At 42.2% G+C, this 22,250-nt stretch overlaps 1 protein-coding gene across 1 annotated transcript in view; it reads right to left on the reverse strand.

The window, feature by feature from the left end:
• The window catches only part of LOC111655071 (protein O-mannosyl-transferase TMTC2-like), an 89,223-nt gene extending 68,674 nt beyond the window's left edge, over positions 1-20,549 (reverse strand). The window contains exon 1 of the mRNA XM_023406318.2: positions 20,094-20,549. Within this exon, the coding sequence (XP_023262086.1) occupies positions 20,094-20,176 (83 nt within the window). The 5' untranslated portion in view covers positions 20,177-20,549. The remainder of the gene's footprint in view (positions 1-20,093) is intronic.
• Between the last annotated feature and the right edge of the window lie 1,701 nt (positions 20,550-22,250).

Below are 22,250 nucleotides of genomic sequence, written 5' to 3' on the forward strand. Positions count from 1 at the left end.
CCAGGAATGGCTGTAAGAGATTTCACGGCAATCCATCCAATAGTTGTTGAGAAATTTCAGTGATGTAAGCCTACATTAAAACTTAAAATATGTGATCATATAAAATGAAAATGACAATCCAGCTGGTAAACACAGCAGTCACAATGCATTGGTAATGTGAGATGAATTCATCCAGACCAACACCTGCTTGTGTCTCTACAAATTATTTGTTGCACAGTTACACCAGATTCAGGTGCTCTGCAAATCCACGATCGGTCCAGTCGACCTCACGAAGCTGTGTGGGCGCGTCTGGCCGTGAAAAAGATACAGAGACAGTCTGTCATCTCTAGAGTATCGTCAGAGCAAATCAGCCCCGGTGAGCTCTTAATCCACTGATGTACTTAATTACGAGCAAACTGCAAGCTTGATGACAAAGGAGGGACGCAGCGGATGCAGAACGTGTTCGAGCTAAAGAGGCAGAGAGGGATCATGTACAACGCAGCTGCATGCAGATGTGAACAAAGCAGTGGGGTTTTAATTACATGAACCTGCTAGCATGTCAGATCCATGATAAGAGAGTTCAGCAGAGGACAAGGGAAGAGGAAAGATTTAACGGTGTGTTTGACCCATAATAAGTCAGTGAATTAAGAGAGGGAGGAACGATTCATTTCTTACAATCCAGAATTATGGTTTGGCTGAACATTTTGGCAACAAAGCCTATTACATACCCTAGATCATCTCTCTCTTAGATCTTGACTTACGACCCAGGTGCACAGCAATACATTTGGCCACTTTTTTTTTTTTAACCACACTAGTGACATTGCTTTGTGGATGGCAGTGCTGGCTGGTTTGTCCAGACTGAAATATCTATATAACTATGTAATGGACTTTTTCTTCTAGTGGCACCAAATGTCAACATTTGTGTTTGAGAGTGAAATATCTCGAGAAGTCTTGCATGTAACGCTGTGAAATTGTCTACAGATATTCAAGGTCCCAAGAGGATACATTGTAATGACTTGGGCTATCCTCTGACTTTTCCTTTAGCGCCATCATCAGGTCACATCTTCAGTGTGTCCAATATTTTGGTTTGTAAGCACCTGCAAACAATCAAACAATCATGACCCATCCGCTGCAGCTGATTGTGTTTGTGCTAGTTAGCAAATGTTAGCATGCTAATACACTAAACACTGTCAACATGGTAAACATATAAACATTTATTCCTGCTTAACATCAGCATGTTAGCATTGTCATTGTGAGCCCGGCAGCATGCTAGCATTAGCATTTTGCTCAAAATACTGTTTCACATGGCTGCTAGCACGGCTACAGGCTCTTACTCTTTGTTGCTTGATAAATGACTTGATTTGATTCTCAAAATTGCTTTGATGACAAATCATCTTGCAACAATGAGAAAAGCCCCTGCCACAGAGGTCATATATCTGAGCTTATTTTGGTCTCTTACGATCAATGTTCTCTTATGGTCTCTGAAGTTTAGTTGTGGCTCAGCCTGCTATCGTTGCCCAAAAGTAGCAGTGGGTGTCAGTTAACCTCTGCAGAATAATGAAATCACTTGCAGCGATGGAGATCCTGCTCTCTGCCCATGCCTGTTATTCCAGTTCAACAGAGTGAATTCTTCGAGCTGGGGCAGATTTTAAAAATTCAAGTCACGCAAACTGGGTTAAAACACCACACAGTGCGCACATATAGTTCAGCTCAGTAGCCAGGGGTTCAGGCCAGACTGTTGCATTTGTGGCAAATAAATACACACTTTAGCACTTTGGAGTGTCAACTGGCAGCTGGGGCGGTGCGGGCACAGGAGCCAGTGGGAAAAGACCGGTCAGCTGTCACTGAGGATATGAATGGTATTGGTATTGGTATTCATGATGCGATGTCCTGTCATTCTTGTATTATGACAGTTAAACTGTGTTTTACGATGAAGGACGGCATGAAGAGGACTAAACACACACATCAGTGGTGTGAAAGCAGGTATCATCTGCTATGCTGCCCTGCTCAGCTCTTCTATCATCCTCAGGGAGATCTTTGAGTGCTGTGAGTGAGGGACCTTCAGTTAGAGGCCTTCGCCAACACCTGATGTGTGCTCGCAGCTTTTTTATGAGGTGAAAAAAGAGCTTTATTCCCTTCGACCCCTTCCGCTGCCTTTCCTGAAGCCAGGGAATTTTCTCTAAACCCTGAAGAAAAACACTTGTATATGGATTTTTATGACTTGAAAAGTGTACCTGCAATTGACCTCTCCCCTCTATTGGCTGAGAAAAGCTGAGTTGGAAGGCGGTGTTGCCTAATACTGCGCTGCATGCAGGATTGTATACTGTGCATGCGAACAGATGAATGAAACACTTCAGCTAGTTTCATGGTCTGAGCCACAACCCAGGACAAAAAACAACAGGCTCACGCCATCTCTGACCTTAGTGTCCTTCTTGTATTATTCATGTTATGCCAACAAATTATTCAGGCCTTGCCCCGAGCAAATGTCAGTATTTGGTGGAATTAATGGATATAACTTTCCCCGCACATCAGGTATTGTACGCTGCAGTTAAGCCTACATCTCAAAGATATGAGATCATCTGTTTCCAATAGAGCAGAAATGTGGTTATTAATGACTTCTAATGTGGTATTTCACAACACAGCACAAGTGTGTGATGTCTCCACTCCTTTGTAGCGGGACTCCGTGTCATGGTGTATTAACAGCCTTTGTTTGGGATTCACATTGCATTTTATGCCCTTGATATCACTTACAACGATGGGCAGTTAAAGAGAAATATTCTCTGCCTGTTGTATGGAAAACCACATGGTCAAACATATGGCCAGTAAAAACAAATGGCCTGTGTCACTGAGATGTTTTTTCTAATAACATCACAAGTGTAGTATATGGCAAAACGCTTGGTTGATGGCAAAGGCCTGAATGAGAACAAAGAGCTGCAGCACCATTTCCACACCCTCATCATGTAGTATTGATCTTCCTGCAGGTCACAGACCCCCCCCCCCCATCCCTCCCTCTGCTCGACTACGCCTCAGGACTGTACTTGTCATCTCATTTCACCAAGCCAGTGGGGGGCTTTAACAAATCAATTACCCGCCTCTTGCTGGTTAGCGGTATTAGAAGCCACCACTGGCCCTTGATTTTGAGGCACCACACTATGTTGCAGTCGGCCAATGCAGCTCTGCTCGAACTCGTTCCAACCCAAGAAGATCCAAAACCAAAGCTGAGTATTTTTCACCGACTGACACTAAAACCTGACGAACTATCCCACAGAGCAACATCAATTCTACGAATAAAGCTGGCAACGTTATACTATGCCGTTCGTATTGTCAAAAAACCTCATGAAAATATCAAATCCATCAGTAAGCTGATCCAGTTAACAAGTGTCACTGTGGCCAAAGCCTGACAGCTTATTCCACCGTGCCACAGAACGCAGTTCTTTTCCAAAAACTATTAAGAAGACATTGATGAGCCACACAGTTGGACTCTGTGACATGTTCCATCATTGCCATGAGTGTGGGGAACTGTAGTCTATTTTATTTTCCCACATACATAGTCCTGCTGCCATAAATATTCACTAGGACAGTGAGTGTATATCAATCCTCGACTGAAAGCAGTCCTCAGTGAGTGTAACATCCACTCCTGTTTGCTAAAAACTACAGTTCCCAGCTGTTGCTGAGCCTTTTAGAAAAAATACAACTAAATATTTGTGACCCGTTTTTCAAGATTTATGTGTTCAGTAACGGCATGTGACAGTTTAGGATTAAAGAACATCATAAAGATCATGTTTGTGACCACAGAAGATCATAAAAAAATAAGTAAGATGGATTTGGAGGCTGAGAAATCAATATGAAGAAACAAGCGGACAATTTAACTTCCAGATATTATATGATATTGTAGATATTTTGGATGTGTTTATAGCTAAAGCTGGACGGAAAAGAAACCGGATAATTACCATGCACTAGTCAACGTCAGTTATACTTGCAGCTCATCGTAATCAAGAGAGCATTCAGCGAAAATTACCAGGCACCTTCCGTTTATTCTGAGCCAGGCGCAATTACTCCACAGTTATCCACAAGACAGCAGATGATTTAGCTATACCAAAAAAAAAAAAAAAAGGTAAACACTGCTGAACACTGGGTTTCTTATTCAACTCGTAAATCTTACAATTATCTGACTGGGCCTACTGTATACAGGAGAAGCTGGTTCCGAATAAACAACCTTAAATCCTGCTCAAATAAACACAGCCCCAGCGGCCATAAACACATCAGCAACTCGGCTAATAACCCAAACCAGCTCTGCTGAAAATAAGGCAAACACAGTGCGTGCTGTCCAGCCTTGTATTCGCATGTGAGGAGATAATGTTCTGATGAACTAATGCTGGACTTACTTACTTACGTACTCACTATACTTAGATGGAATTCAGCTATTTTGTCTGAAAAAAAAAATTGACAATAGATTCTTTGTGTATTAACTTCATTAACCTGCATCCTTTTCATATTTTTCTGCTTTAAAATCATGCAACTCACACACTGTGTTCCGGCGGTGACCTCCAAAATATTTGCTAATGAGAACATTAAAAAACACTTGCATTTGCATCCCATGAAAAAATAAAAAGTGGAAAAAGAGGAGAGCAGGGAGCTCAACTTATCAAATGTTTATGAAGTCTCGTTGCAATAAGCTAAGGCGAGTTTTCCAGTAAAACTAATCCTGGCTACTGCACAAAGCTGGCAGGGAAACAGGCCCATAGATCAGCCAAAGGTTTCACCACACACAGCTAAACTTGCATCATAGCTGCATTATTGGATTGACAAGGTGAAAGCTCTCAGCTGCTCCACATTTTACATTACAGGCTCTTGTCATACTGCACTCTGTGTTGTGATGGATGGTGTTTACTTGTTGTGCGGAGACTGACGGCTCCAGATTCACAATGATACACTGTGCATCGTGATGTATTTATGCAGAGAGCAGTTGTCCCTTAATTCGCATAGCGACGCCGTTTGTGATGAACAACTCAACAACCGCACTACATTATCCGCAAGACATGTGAAAATGGTCGGAGCTGAACATCCGCGGGTTTATGAATATGCAAGTGACCTTCGTTTCAGGGTTCAGAGCTGTCAGAGAGTATAACTGCACTGAGGTGAAAACACTGTGCATGCACGTTCAGGAGAGCTGGGTTTTGTCTTTGTATCCAGCTGTGGCCAGAATTACATGTTAATTCTTTGATCACTTTTTCCAATAAGATCAAGATGTTGGAACCAATTTTCAATCAAGATCAAATGCACCTTGTTCTTCCTTTTAACCTCACTATCTCTATATGGCAAATACAAAAAAAAAAAAATCCCACACAAGAAACGTATGAATCTAAATTAAGAGAAGTTCAACAGCCTCTCGACTGGGGACTAAAAGGTTTAAACTCCTAATCTGGTTTAGACTGTGGGCGTCCATGCTGCAGCAGCTGACTCACCCTTGGGAGTCCACTGACAGTTACACTGAAAGCCTCCTAAGTCGAACAAATCTGCAAATAATTAAAGCTTTGGGGAGAATCGTCTGTTTCATTAAAATGAATACGACCCAAAATCTATTTCGAGGATGCAACTGTTTAGATGAGAAAAACATGCAGTGAATGGTCCATCTGCTTTCTAGTTTTAAAAAAGAAAAAGCTTAACGTAAGAGGAGGCACCTCTGCCAATATTATTGTTACAGTATTATCTGAAGGGTTCAGATGAAAGAACCTGCAAAAAAACACACGTAAAAATCTGGTTTTGATTATTGCGGACAACACTGGGACTATGAGGCGCACGTACAACAAATGCAGAGCAGAGCAGTCAGTGGATCTGTGGCACTTCTTCAGCTCTGCTCAGGTTTCTGCTCCCCACAGTGTCCCATTCACCTTCTTTCATTCCCGGGCCAAGGATTCCCCTGATCACAATGATTAAATAGATTTGAATGGAGATGAACTGGTTATGTTGAAACTGGGAAAAAAAAAAGGATCACTGATGGCCTCCAAGAATAAATAAGTAATATTTCAAAGGCCTATTTTCTCTATCAATCACATAGTGGACATGATGGGAGACAGCCGAGGTGGTTTCCTGAAGAAAACCAGACGTCTTCTTAATAAATACCATGAGATCATTCATAATGATGATTATGTGATTATGGCACAGATTCGGATGTGTCCTTTCCAACAGCATACTCACTCAGACGGTGTACTGTAAAACTATTAGGCCTTGGCAACACGCAGTATGACTGTCCGAAAGACTAAAACTTGAGCCGTGCATAGAGGAAGTACTCTACAACACATTCATTCAAATTTGTACTTCAAATATTGATTTTTTTAAAAACTGCTGTTAAGAAGGTTGTGGAAACCGAGAACAGCTTCATCACAGCTCTCAGATGGGGGAATTGTAACTGCGCACGGTGAAAGCCAAGTTTGCAATTTAGTGTAAAACACTAAGTGCCCATGAAAACAACAGCCAATTACACTGGGAAAAACAAATGTGCAACCATAGCCAAACTAAGAATGAGGGATAATTGTGTGTGTTAAATAAATAAATACAATAAAGATGAGTAAACTAACAATGGAGGCAACTGTAAATTCTCCTCAAAGAAGCTCTACAGAGAAAACAGGATCATTTTACTTTACTGAGAAATGCCTCATGTCAAACAGTTCAGTTTTCTTTTATACTTGTAGGAAACAAATGGATAGTATTTTTATAAAAAAATTTTTTATTAAATAATGGTAAATTCCTCACATTCAAACAGTGCCCTAAAGATGTTTTTTTAATACTGTTACTTTTAGATCCCGATCGATTTATTGGCCTATCATTGATATATCGGTATTGGTGCATTTATTCGCTGACATGCGCTGATATGAATACTTTTATTAAGAAGCAATAATGCAGTGGAAATGCTCGGGTAAAGTCAAGTTATATAGGCAGCATTTTATGTATATTTGATCCTTTGTTTTCATTCAAGTAGTATATACATATATACATACATATATACACATATATTTATAATATGTATACATATTTGTTCTTATGTTTTTTATTTATACTTTATACTTATACTCTATACTTTTTGTAGTTATTTTATTTAATTCCCAGTGAAATTTAGCATTCCACTGCACTGATGTCATTTTGATCAATAAAGTTTATTGTTAAACTGTAAAATTTCCTGCTTTCGTTATATATCTTTTTCACAAGTGTTTAAATATATATGGAATTTTTTTAACTCCCTAATATCGGTATCGGCCCCAAAAATCCAACTTCGGTCGGGCTCTAGTTACTTCTAACACGTCTTTCTATGAAAGTCCAGTGAACACTGTTTCCGCCCTTTAAAATGTTTAGTTTATGACTTACTGTCTGTGAGAGAAGTCATTTGTCTGCAGTCCAGAGCACCTTGAAAACAGGTAGGCTATATAAACCACTTCTTTCAGTCCTCCACAGAAGTCTAATTTTGTGATTCCCAAAGACCCCTAATTTGCTGATGTCAAGTCGTTACCGCAAATTAAAAGCTCATTGAGCAGACAAACATGCCAGCGTGGGTCCTGCCAACTCATCTGTTCACTGTGACAGCCGGTATCCATCATTCACCCACATGATTTACAGCCAGACGTCTCCTGCAGTAGAGTGTGAGATACACCATAATCTCCTACATAAATCTGATCTTTACTTGTTGGCCACATGCAATAGATCACATACAAAACAAAAAAAAAAGAAAAGAAAGTTGGTGTGGTTTTACCTCCTTATGCTAGTATATCTTGATGCTAAATCCAGCCATAAAATATAAAACTTTTAAGCCATTTTGGAACAGTAAACACACCCACAGAGAATACACTTTACATACAAATGTATGCTGCTGTGGCCCTGCAGGCAGTAGACATCTAAGCCATTCATTTTCCAATATGGATTTGCACTTCATTGAATGAATGAATGGGCTCTGCAACAGTTGCAGGAAGAAATAAATGAAATCCTTATTCACCTAATAAGGGCCAGCCATCTGTGTGCTCACTGGGAAACTATGGGGGATTATTCCTCCACTAAAAAAAATCAATAACCTCTCAATGAGCTGCCGGTGGTAGAAGTTAGCTGCTGAGAATGAGAGCTGCAGGATGTGCAGTTTAGGAGGTGACATAATCTTAGCGCCAATCGAGGACTGTTCTCTGCGGGGCCACGTCTCGAGGGAGCGGACGAGACCACGTGGCAGGTTCCCCCGAGGCCTGCCTGCTTTACTTCAGCTGTCATGGCAGAGAATCATCAGCTCCATCAATCAAGTGAAGTGATGGACGCACTGCATTAGCAAATGTTTCAGAGCAGTACTAAATGAGCAGCGGAGGCAGGGAGAGAGCCGCACCAGTCATTTAATCTAGTGTTTAGTGCTGATAATGTATTTTTCTTTACACAAGTGAAGGAAATCTGCCAGCGGGTTTAAGATAATTTCACTTCTTCCCGAGACAGAATCCGACTCCCTTCAAGAAGTTCCATGATATAAATGTCCTTCTCCTCATAGTCTCATTCGTCTTCTTCCAAGATAACAGAGCTGGTTTCCAGAAAATAAAACATTAAGCCTGACCATGAGGCTAAAAGACTCACTCTGGTCAACATGTTTTTGGCAGGAAAAAGGAAAAGGTTTGAGGTTTGTGAGTGGCAGTTTGTTTGAACAGTCATGTGTCTGAAGGTTAGGGTCTTCACCGGGGACCCCAGCAGTCACTCACGCAAAATGAAAACAAAGCTCTCAAGCCAGCGAGCGCCGGGGATGGATTTCCCTTCAACTGCTCCCTAATTAAAACAGCCGCTGATGTTTCTACCATGTGGTGGTGGGAAATGTGTCTACTGTACAGGCTGGACACATTTTGAGGAACTACTTGGGGGATCCGGTGTGGTTTTGGGCCCTCTTAACATCTCATCAGGTAAATGTTGTAAGGCCCTTAACAGCTGGAGTTCACAGTCGGGACAACACATGCTGTACTGAAACAGATAGCCTGAGGCCTTCACAGATCTGCCCTTCATCTAATGCCATAATGCTCTACCAGTCATTCTTTCTTCTGTTCTCGTTTGCATACCCTCAAACGCTCTCAGATTAGAAATTTATTTCTTGAGAGCACATTTAAGAAACCTCATTATTCTGTCAGAGCAGCCGACAGCGTCTCTCCCCAGATCCTCAAAAACCTCAGGCGCTGGTAAAGGAGAAACAGTTGCGCACACTTTCTCCCAACCTAAACTTCCTTGTCGGATCAAAAATAAACTCGGGCCAATTGTGTGTATCCATCTTCGGGCCGAAGAGGAAGACCTCACTTGGCAGACGAGCCGGAGGGGAAAGTCACACATGCGAAAGGTCAGAGATGAGGAGGAACACCGTGGCCACAGATACTGAGGGTCAGCGCTCAGCCAAAATAAACTGCTGAAATCAAGCCTGTAAACCATCATGATTCCATCAATCTGTCACCGGTGTGATTTTATTCATGATGACAGAGAGAAAGAGGGAGAGAGAGAGACAGAGAGCGAATGAGAGAGTTGGCTCTGTCTGTGAAATACAATACAACACAAGCTGTTCTCCATCTGGAGAGATGTCAGACTCGTCTGCCTCACCGAGCTATGACAAGTTACATTAGAAGCAGTCAATTTACACTACATTTGACTGGATCTGGTAATGCCTCCTACACGTATCCAAACATGAAAAAAATACATGGCTCAAAACATTCATTAATTAAAAACAAAATCATTCATTTTAAATCCACTAAAAATCCTGCAGGTGTAGCGGTAGAGTGCTACGGTTTTTTTTATAGGAACGGCAAAAAAAAAAAACTGCAGGAAAAAGCCGGTACCAACAGTAGGAACCCAACATACCTATATATCAGGTTTCATTCTTTCATAACCCACACAACCATTTAGCGAAAAGCCCCCTAAGGCTGAGATTACAGCTCTGGATTGGATTCAACTCCTGCCCTCTCTCACTGTTGCTATTTGATGAAAGACTTGGCAACGGTCACATCCAAGTGCGGTGGGTATTTTTTTTTCTAAACTTACTTAAATGAAACTATATGAGGACCTGAGCCAGACCGGTCGTCTGGTTGTAAATAACCTGTGGTGTCCCAGAGGGTGGCATACTGCAGGCTGTTGTGCTTTGCACGCATTTTGCAGAGTACTAAAACCACGCGCTGGGTTCCCAGGGCTCGACAGTATCAATTAGGGCAGCTTGTGAAAAGATGTTCTTCCTCCGTCGTTGTGGTCTGGTCAGAGGTAGGAAGTGAGGGAAGAGAGAGGGAGGAGGCGACTCCTACAGCTGGGACTGTCCAGGGTCCACAAGAATTCAGGCTTCAACTTGCTCGGTCAGCCTGTTTGCAGGTCCACAAATATATATATATATATATATATATATATATATATATATACACAAATAATACGATGATGTTCCCTCTCAGCAGCGACTTCAGAGGACACACAGCATCAGAGTAATGGCCACAAGGGGCACATGACCGGTTGTGTCCCTAGTGTTACAGGCCTAAGGGGAGCAATAGATTCCCCACGGTGGCTAAACTGGCCAAACCACAAGCCCTTCTGTGCTGCATCTGACTCACCTCCCACATGAAGGAAACACCACATACTCTAATCACATCTGAAAACCGCTTCAACCACAATAATAACACAAGTCAGAGTAATTCCACCACTTAAAGGCATGAACCTGAATCCGACAAGAGAGGGGGAAAGAGTCCTCAACAATAATCTGGTCAAATCATTTAAACATTTTTTGCTAGATAACCTGTTTTCTCCAGTGACCTGCTGTGTTTTTTCATTCACCCCAAGCATCAAGAGTTATAGTAGATTTAGATTTATCTGGGCTGGATGCTTTGCCCTGTGCTAAATAAAGTGACTGTATTCCTCGGTGCAGAAGCTGAATGCTGCCGTTGAACAGATTTAAATCAATTTCTTTGAGTAAAAAACAATAACCTGTCAGCAGCAATAACACGCACAACAGCACTACAGTGAAAATGAAAGACAAACAGACACTTCCTCACACTTTGAAAGGCAATGCATGAATGATAAACACACTGCAGCAGCACACCACCAGGCTTCAGAATATGAATTTTAATCTGGAAAACTCCCCAACGCGCTTTGTCCGTTCTCAAAAACAACAAACCCTCCAGAGTAAGAGCACCGACAAGTAGACTTGGGTTATGAAAAATATATTAAACCATTCTTGATATCGCCTTTTCATTAGTGCAATATGGCTTATAATCAAACAAGACCATAATTGCTCCAATTACAAATGACTAAAATATGGCAACCAAAAGCAGGTGGCTGGCTTCCAACCTGGCAACCGGCTCTAAAATACGCCAGGCCGCATTTCCCCCAAGCGTCACTGACTGACGCATCATCTTTCCAGCAATATACATCCATGCCACCCAAAACTAACAAGTTGAACTGGCTTATTCACGACACAATGATGCTTCTGTTTGCTCACTAACCGTGAATCCTCTGCCCTCCTTCCTCTGCCTTCACCACCACCACCACCAGAATGAGTTCACCCAATTGGTTCTGACAGGTTTGGTCGGCAAAACTGCAGCAATTTTCTGCTCCGTTCAAAAACACTGAGGTCTTGCTTCTTTGTCCTTCATAAACAACAGGCCAGCACAACCAGGGCTTAATTCCCCCTGTGTTCGACGACAAATGGCCTCCTTCATTGGGCCCAGGGAGAACAGAGGGACCACACAGCCCCTTCCTTCTTACAATGGACAAAGGCACTGCCCCCGAACCAGCCAACTTGTGTCATAACCTTATCGAGACGAGCCAGTGCTCCTTGTCAGAGAATAAGGCCACCGAGATGGGGAGGCCCAGTGAAGAGGGGTAAAGCCTTCTCCTCTTCCTTACTGAAAAGGGCAAACTATAGCATCCCTGTTGGATATTGGGGACAGGGGAGTTTTTGTTTCTAAGGGCTTGGGGTTCTCTGCTTACACGTCGTGCCCCCTCTCATCCACAGTCCTGTTAATCCCATTAATATGAAGAGGGCCAAGAGCCTGAGAGTGGCCACGGCTTAAGAGCCATCAGCCAGCATTAGCCCTCGAAATCCAAACCCTTGTCTAGACCCATTAACAACTTAGCCCCGTAGAGTCAAATCATTTGAGACCCATGTCTAATGATGGGAGCGTAACCTATAGCGATCCTTTACCGATCATTACACTCGATCAGGACATTGTTTTCCAGAGAACACAGAGCTGACCCGCCACATGCATCATGTTCATTGATTATAAATCCAGCTAATATTATTTTGTTGGTAAATCAGCACATTTGATGCATCATTTTGACAAATGGCCTTTCTCACTTTATTGAGTAGATGTGTTGAACGTGCCACACAACACTGACCATGTGAAGGATTTGCTTGTTTGATGATTCAGTCTGGTGTTAGACATTATTCCCATTTAAGGCGATTATTATCCTTGTGTTTGTGTGTGTGTGTGTGTGTGTGTGTGTGTGTGTGTGTGTGTGTGTGTGTGTGTGTGTGTGTGTCAGCAGCATACTGTATGTGTGTGTGCTGCCATTACCACATGATGTATTAGGAGAGATAATCTGTTGGCTTTTAATTAAATAGCCCGGCAAGGAGCACTGAGAATACCCAAAGTGGACTAAGGTTAAGGTCTTGTGCAGTGCAGCGAAGACAATCTCTAATGCCTCAATCCACCGCCAGGAAGCCAAACCCGACATCTACATATGGCCCATTTCTCATCCCACTGCATACCAGTCGGGTGATTACAAAGCATCAGAGCCTGATTAATGCAGCTTTGAAGCAGCTTGCTCTGGCCTGGCTCGAGCACAGCGAGGGCTTTCAAGAAACAGTGGGCATGGTGACTGCTCATGAGCAGCTTTCAATCCCACAGCAAGAACACCGGTCTGCCGCTGCAGCATATCACAAATGACAATCAGCTGAAGCGGTGCAATCAAGCGGAGTGACTCAGCTCCCTACACCCTGCCACGCATATTCAGTTTCAGCCAATGGCAGGTTGCGGTATGCTCCAGCAATCAAAGGTAGACTGGGAGGCTGACGTCTCCTCAACCACTGTGTGATCACCCCCTCATCAAGATATCGCAGGTATTTAAGACTCATGTGCGGATCGTGTTTCTCAAGAGTCCAGACGCCGATCGGACCTGGAGGTTATGGGCGTCTGATGGCGTCACAAGAGCATGTTTCTTATGTAAAATGTCATTCACGATTACTGTGACTAAGTGATAAACTTAGCAATACAACATGCTACTGTACACGCACAGAACAGCTTTGGGCACAATGCATACAGTGTACAGTATACTGCAACCTTTCTATAATGAATGATAGATTTCTGAATAGTGAACTTAGTAGTTGGCAACAACACTGCCATGCTATAAAGCTAATAAACTTAAGCGTAGAGTTGTTCCAATACCAATAGTATCAGAAATGCCTCCCATAATGCCTAAAATACTGGATCTGGTATCAGCAAGTACAGGAGTCTATCCACTGATTCAGGACCAAGTCATTTATCAATAAACTTTATAATTTCACACCTGAATAAAACAAGTTTTACCAGAAATCACCGCTCTAGAACAACAGCCTACACAGGCAATACTGTTGCACTGGAAAGTCCCACCAGTAAAAAGGCAACGTCCACAGTATGCTAGGCTTTAATTTGTTATTTATTCCTAGATTTTTTTTAATAATAATAAAAATAATAATAATAATATAAAGGAAAGAAAATCGTTCTCTACTCTCATCTCTACGTCTGTGAAGCAGTGTGCCTTGATTTTTGGAGGGAATTCATATCCTTTCGTTTGAACAGTGTTAGATGCATCAAGAGCTCCTGCTTTGTATTTCAGTACCGTCATATCCTAGTGGAGAGTCTTCCCTCGTCTTTTTGTCGTATTTTTAAACATATCTTTAGCATCTCTGCACTCTTCTTATTACTTATCCACCGACATATACTGATACTCATATCTGTGAAAATATTGACACGGCTGATTTACAGAAAGTCATAGTAAGTATTGCAAGTAGACAAGAAATAAATAACATTTCGACAGTTTCTCATGGAAAAGAAGAAGAAGAAAAAAAAAACGTCTGTGAATTGCAGAAGTAGGTTTGACAGTCACTGAGAAATCTGGTGACCCAGAATGGGAGGGAAGGGGAAAGGAAGTTAAGCAACAGGAATGCAGTGTTCTGCTGCGATGTGTGGGTTTCCACACTTTTTACATGTTAAGCTAAAACACACCAATAAAACACTTTCTCAAGTTTAATCTCTATTGCACATTTTCCAAATATGCAGGTATTTCAGATCTTTCCTTTCTGCCCTCACCACAGGGAATGCAGTCCAAAGGCCAACGTTTTCAAATGGAGTTTAGGAGGTGAAATTCAATAACCAAGATACAGGAGAATGAAGTCTTATTCTGGGTCTGATGACAGAGAGGGAGAAAAAGGAGCATCATATCTAGTCAGCTGTTTCCTATTGACCTAAATATGAACTCCCACCATCCAAGACTCCAATGCTCCAAGTAATTCTGTAGGGTTTTGTGGGTAAATGAAGCAACTCACAAACATATCAGAACCCCTCATTAATGGTATTTTTAGAAACAAATGCATTTCTGCCAGACTAGCTTATCTGCAATTGTGGCAAGAGTGAAAATAACTATTTTTTCCCTCATCATCTATCTGTTGGAAAATGAGAGCTTAGGAAAATGGAGATCCAATCTATCTGTGGTTAAAACTGAGCTGATCTTTCCGGGCTGGTGTAGCTCAAAAAAGATGGTCGCAGTGGCAGCATATTCTAACAGGGGGAATCATCCAGTTCTGTGAAATGACTACATGGCGGGAGATTGTTTCTGTGATACAAACGAGAACAGAAATTGGAATGAAACTTGCTAAGAACTTTTCTTTTTTTCATAGTTTTTTGACACACAACCAGCTACTGTGCCTGCAGTGTGAAATGTCTCAAGTTGTGTAGAATCTGCAATTGTTACTCACAATGCACAAACACTGACTTATCAAGTGTGGGACCAACAATATCGGGCAAGATGCCTCCTCATATCTCCCTCCTCTCCTGCCAACAGTCTGTACTCCCTGGTGGGTCGAGGGAATGAATGCAAAGCTTCCTTGTTCCCCCTCTAGACAACAGAGTCCATGCACATTGAAAACAGCCACTACCACACTGCTCAACAGTAGTTTTATCATTTCTTTGTATTTTTAATTTGACATACGATTTGAAGCTGCAATAACAGATTCCATTGGCCGCTCAGCCGCAGCAGAAATTAGCTGAGAACACAATCCTTACGACCTTTCAGGCTGTTATAGCCAACATGTCAGCAAACAGTTGCCTCCTTACACATCCAGCATATATGGAGCTTTCATTTGCAGTTGTGCATTTTGATCAAGTGACAAATGTAAATCAAATATTCACTCCACCTTTAGCTATGTTTTGCTTTCCACCAAATCCTTGAGAACAAAAATAGTCAATTCCTGCAATATGCCCACCATCTTTACTACAGCTAGTTGCTAACTTTGTTTTGTTATCTTTGTTTTCACTGAAAAACAATTTGAGACACACTATGAGACTGGTGAGAGCCAATCAAAACAGAAAACCTGTGGGCCCGGCAACCAAAACAAACAGCTGAAAGATGCCATAAAGCTCTGTGGCTGTATAAACTTTAGTCTTGAGGCCATCGTCACTGACACTATTACGCACTGACCGTGTCATCAGGAACTTTGATGTCTCCATCCTGGCAATTATGATCAAACACCAACATCCTCCATTTGAATCCACTTCAAACCTTCCCCCCTTCAAACTGCAGAAGGGAGAAAAACCCAAAACTGCTTACCAAACAGGACCATCTGGAGGCAGTCATTGGCTGATGGGAGCTGGAGGCCTAAAAGGCTTTGGGGGGTAGTAGAAGGGAAAGCAGACAGTGAAACAGAGAGAGAGACAGAGAGACAGAGGAGCAGCTACGTCTACGAAACCATGTCGTGAGTCCCCTCACTGCAGGCAGGACGGTAATTACAGGGCACAGACAGAGAAACCCTGACTTGGGGAAAAAAAGAGGAGATGCTCAGACTGCTGGGTTGCCGCCCTTGGGCCCTCAACATAACCGCAACGTTAACCAGCCCATCTTATAGTATAGGCCATGAGAGTAGGGTTCCAGATCGGTGCACTGACACACAGAGCCAAGGAAGAGGCAGTTTGCGGGTCCACGTCGGTCCATCACAGACTGGTTTCCACCTGACAGGGACCACACAGAGCTTTCAAATTGGTAACAAAAGCTCTGTGAAGCCTGCAATTAAACTTGCCGAGTTTGTTTGGTTTCTTTTTTTTTTTTTTTTTTTTTTTGGGGGGGGGGGGGTGCACGGTGCAGATGACTTTAAATGTCACCTAGGGATTTTTATGGTATAACAGTCTACTTTTTGTCTGGTTGTCTGTTACATGCTCACAACACACAATCAGAGGCAAAGAAACTTGCATGTTGCATGATGAAAAAACGAATAAAACAAAGCAAAAGTGAGAAAAATAAAAAAAAACACCAAACACCAAAAGAATATATAAATAAATAAAAACTCACCACCCCTTTTTCTTTTTTTTTTCTTTTTTTTTTACATAACCCGGTTGGTATGATCATTAAACGACATGAGTCACCCGCCCTGTGTGGCTTCTTTGCCGTCATCGAGCCGGAGCTCACATCAAACCGCATCAGTGTGAAGAGTTTTCAGTTCTGCCCCCAATCCCGACTTCTTCCCTAATAAAGCTTTGAGGGCAAGGAGCAGTGCAGGGACTCGCCTTTTACCAAGTGTCTGAGCGTTATAAATGATCACCCATGCCCAGCGAGGCCGCGTCCTTCACACATCCTCACACAGTCAAACCCTATAATGCATCGCACTGAGGGCAGAGCAATGAGGTGGGTTGCAGTTCATCACATCCATCAGCACCACCGACAGAGAGACGATAATCCATAGAACCAGTGTGCACGGGTTGAGATGAAATATACCTTCAGAGGAGAGTAATGTTTTCAACTGATGAAGGGGGGGGGGGGTTCACCTTAGATGACCTGTGGCACAAAGGCTTCCTTAAAACTTGACGCAGTGTGAGATAACTTTTTTGCCACCAGCGGTCGAGCTAACAATGCAGTGAGGCGTTCACCAGGTTTTGGCGGTCTCTCTCTGCGAGGTTGCTAACGTTGCAGGCTTCCAGCATGTCGCAGAATATTGCACCAGTATTTCTCCAGTGACATTTATCTGGGCTCTCCCATTCCTTCACTCAGCTCTAACTGTAGATTATAGCAGCAGAGATATGAACTACATGACGTATGATTCCTATTTTCCAGCGCAGGTGTCAAAGCTGTGTATGTGCTAATGATGAGTGTGTCCAGGGGGAGGGAGAGGAAACGCTCCCTGGGGTGATTTGGCACCGCAGAGCAGGCCACTCTTCCAGGCTGTCGTTTTTATCGAGGGAGGGTCTGTGACTGACTGCAGGGTCAGAAAATTGCCTTGCAGGCGGTTATTATTATTATTATTACTTTTTTTTTTTTTTTTTTATGTCTTGAGGATAAGATTTCTTGTAAAAACGTGTTAACTGTTTTTTCCTTGAACCACGACCTCCCAATGGCCTTGGTTTCTATGTATAGAACACATAAAGTTTGTTCAAATTAATGTGTAACCACTGAACACACCTTTGATAAGAAGAATGTGACCAAGAACACAAAGTACCCTCCACAGTTATGTTTTTTTTTTTCCTTGTACATTCCCTTTCCCAATGACAAGAATACATATAAAAAAGAAAGCAACAAAACCATTACATATTCCAGTGCTGTACCGAGTCGAACACCCGATCGATTGCAAATCCTCAGGTGTCTTTTATGCCGGCTCTGTAGCCCTGAGGCACTCACCCAAGCACACACCACAGACTTGAATCTGAACTTTTAATCACTAGATGAGCAAAGTCAATGCACTGGTTTCACAGCCAGAAGCAAAAAGGGGGAAGCACAATCTGTCTTCTCAGAGAGAGAGGAATCAATGCTGCACTGTGACAAAATATCCATTTTTAATTCTTCTGCAGCCATTCGTCATAAACATTCGATGAAAGACAGGGTTTCTCTTAACTTTTAAATGCACGCTAAATGAAACATCAACTGTGCGTGTTTATTTTTTCGAGCATGTGGTCCTACATTCTGTAATACATTATCTGAATGATCCATAAATTAGCATCAGATTCTCAGTTAAAATAAATCCAGTCCACAGGCCGCAGGGTGTCGGGCAAGGCAGTTTGATTTGTCACTCACACATTCAGTGTTTTCCATTATGACAGCTTCTTTCCAAGTCACACTGGCTCTGTTTCTACACAGGAACAGCATAAGCCAGTTAGATAGGTCTGTGTGTCCAGGGCTGTTTTACTCAGCAGAATGATATATCTCTGTCGCACCACCCAGCCAACACCCCACACCCCACACCCTTCCTCTATCTCCCTCCTTCCACCGGTGGAGCCCGAGGGGACAGGAGACGGCTGCTAATTGCAAGTCTGAACCAAACACATGGTGTTAAAAACAGATAACGCCGGCTGACAGAAAGCCTGTGATGAAAAACATGTCGGAGACAGAACAAGTCAGAGAAAATCTTTTTTTTTTTTTTTTTTTTTTAATCCCTGGCTGTCATTCATCCGTTTCGTAAGAAGCCTGCAATAACTTGGACTCAAAAGTCATGTGGTAATAAATAACATTATGTTAACATCTCTTCACAGAATCATCAAGAACTTGGCTCTCTGTCTTACATTAAAACTTGGAGGCTCCAGGCTCTCCAGCAGCCACACAGCAGCTGACTGTGCAACAACAGCAGCAGCAACAGCCTCTCCCCTCTCCACAGCCCTGCCACTCCCTGACAGGTTTATGGACACAGAACACCATCTTTCCTGCACAGGGCTGCCTGAATCGCCTGACCTGAGTGCAAGGTGTAAATGCATAGCAGCTCTACCACAAGAAAAGTATCAAGACTTTGAGGAAAAAGGCCTGAGGGAATGTGCTAAGCAGGGAGTGCTCTATACACAGAGCAGTAAGCGCAGATGTAAAGGAAATACAGCACTAATTGATTCGGCGCGTGCTAATGTACTGTTTGCTCACTAAACGGTATCCTCTGGGTGTGTTTTAATAGTCGCACCACACCTGTCATAAATACACAAACTGCTGGAACTACATTGAAGATTATAAACTTACATCTTTAACTCACAGTCAAATAAATAATAATGTATTAGCTGTAAAAAATAAAAATAAATAAAATATAGGAAGATGATGGCAGGAAAATGATGATGCCTCTGACCTACATGGAGGCATGGATGGTGCATAAATGAGCCTGAGGCACTGACAACCATTCAGCCATTCAAATATCAAAAGGCCAACTATGAGTAATGCATTACCCTGCATTACAGCGGCTGAACCCTTGCACTGATAGGTTCCAGTGGAGGACGGCGACTTGCAGCCTATTTTAAAGTAAATTAATAATATGGAATACTTTGCTGAAACTTTCAGCAGGCTACACAGTTGGACGTGTTTGGCAAAGGGACGCTGGGGGCTGTGGAGTGAGGAGACATGCTATATGTCTTCTTCTCCAGAGATCAATTATTTCCACAGAACAAGTCAGGACTCAGAGAAAGTCCAGCCTCTGGAGACTGCAACACTTTGCACTGAGGCATCCGAGCACACTACTACTGAATCACTCTTCCTCCTATGGAAAACTACAGTGATATAACAAGAGGAAGGCTGCAGGGATTTATTCTTAGAACCACTGGAAATGTGAAAATACTGTATGATGAACACTAGTAAAAGCACAAGTGTCTGCAGGAGAAAGTAATATTAATATCACTGGATAGCTTTTCAAAGCATCATACTCTATTGATTTATTGATACTTGCCTTAAGGCAGGCTGCTTGTTGTGTTAATGAAAAAAATCCAGCTCACATGAGTTAAATGCCAGTGTTGCTGGTGCAATGAAATAGTGAAATACAATGAATGAAGCCTGTCATCAGTCCTACGCTGTCGTCCAGATCTGATACATTACAGGTGAGTAGATATAGCAGAGGCAGTGACGTTAGTAACACGGGGCTGGATGTCATTCATTCACCCAAGTACCTGTCATCGTAGCAGAAATCGGCGCCCAGAGTGTTGACATACAGGACCAGAGCCACGGCGCCGCACAGCAATTCTGCAAACATTTCTCTGTCTCGCACACACGCGGGGAAAATGATAACAGTACTGATAATGATAAAGAAAACTGAAAAAAATAAAATAAAAAAAGAGAGAGAGAGAGAGATGCAAAGCGAGGCTGCGAATCCCGATCTCTACTCCCTCTCAGTCCCCGTCTTTGTCAGGATGTCTCTGTGAAAACAAGTCCGCTTCCCCCTCCATCATCCTCGCTGAAGTGCACAAAGTGGATAATCCATCGGTCGCTTTCTTCCTAACCCATGTTTGGGTGCGAGGCTGGAGAGCTGTGTAGCCTGCTGGGAGTTGGGCTCTGAAAATGAAACACGAGCAGCGTTTAGTGAATCTGTGACAGCATCGCCCACCGCACGCCTTCCCGACACTAGAGGAGGATCAGCGCTCTGATGCTCAGCGGACGCTCGCTGCTGGAGAAACGTCGTGATTGAGACCGCGGTCAAGGCGGCAATAATACATACGCAACGTCCGGTTAGACTTTCAAAATAAAGCTTGCTGTGAAACTTCATAGAAATTAGGCCCATGAAAAAAAAAATAAGGAATGGTTTCTTCTCATTTCATATTAAACGTTAAAAGTCAAATTTTTAAGGTTAAAATTTTTGCATCATTTTCTCATTTCTTGACTGAACATAAATTTACCATTTACGCCTAAATAAATCACGTTACAGCCCGTTTTAAAATAGCAAACCATAAACATCTGCATGTTGATATTAGACATTTTTCTTATCCTGTAAAGAGCTACTCTCCCTTAAAATAGACAATGTAAGTTTAATTTTTAAAATGAATATATCCAGCCAATATTAAGACAAATTTTATTCATTTTCCTAGAAATCAACTTTTTAAGAGTAGTTAGGCCTTATTATGAAAAAAACCTGCTACACTTCCGCTCCTACTCTTGGTGTCTTTTGGTACTTGATGAAGTTGTGATCCAAACGCATGTGGTTAGAATATCTTGAGCGCATGCGCACTACCCCTCCTGTGGAGAGGGGGGGGGGGGGGGGGGTAAATCACACTACATAAGGTTCACTTACTACCACTAACAGTAGTCCATAATATCGAGGTGGTCCTCAGACTGACGTTCAGGTAGGCTCCATGAATTCCCCGAGCATGAATATTTTATTTCATTTCACTATTGCTTCATTCCCTAAGGATTTAGCACCACAATGAATGGGATATTATTGTAATCGGTGGTGTCGTATCCCTCATCCAACGCCTACAGTATAGAAAAAATTATGGTTTAGGCTAATGTGTATCTCCTGTTCCTTAATTAGGAATACAAATAATTAAAGAACCTCAAGGCTACATCAAATATTGTAGCGTTGCTGTAAAATTATTCATTGTGTTCTGAAATATTTTGGTAAAACTTTTATTGATATACTTGTCTGGGTTCAATACACTAAACATAAATGATCACAGCTGCAGAAAACAGCAGCCAAATAAGAAACTTCATGTGTCTGTGCTTTGGCTTCTGCTCATTGTAAAAAAAAAAAAAAAGGCAAAAAATTCACAGTTTATTCAAAATTATTTTATAGTCTGCTTTTAGTAGAAATCATAGTTTTGTGAGTTGACTTCTGTCAGTGCAGTGAATATTCTGTCAGAGTATAGACCGCTTTGATGCAAGAGACTAGTTGTCTGATTAAATCATGAAAGGAAAATATTTTCCTTTGGCTGACATGAAGAAAAGGTGACATGTTCATCACACGGGCCCCTGACAGGCTCACAGTGTCATTCCAGTAATTGCTTTCTATTGATTTAAAATGCAGTGCACAGCGAGCTGCACAGTCGCCAGTAGAGGGCTCACAGTGCATGATGTCTGTGGGGAGATCACACCAGTCCCTATTTCAGTCTCTATTGTGCAATTAATTGCATTGTCCATAAATGCAATATTTTTCCAGTAATTATCCAGTGATTATCTCATTGTTCCAAAATGACTACTTTAAAACAGTGATAGAGTAAAAAAACAAAAAAAAAAAGAAAGTGTTCTTTTTCATGATGAATAGCATCAGTGTCTGATTATTATTAGACTTTCCTAGATTGGATCTTGTATCATCAATTTCAGGATGAACAACATGT

The sequence above is a fragment of the Seriola lalandi genome, unplaced genomic scaffold (assembly GCF_002814215.2).
Source record: "Seriola lalandi dorsalis isolate HSWRI2012SDOR001 ecotype SW California unplaced genomic scaffold, Sedor1 jcf7180002054302, whole genome shotgun sequence".
NCBI classification, from domain to species: domain Eukaryota; kingdom Metazoa; phylum Chordata; class Actinopteri; order Carangiformes; family Carangidae; genus Seriola; species Seriola lalandi.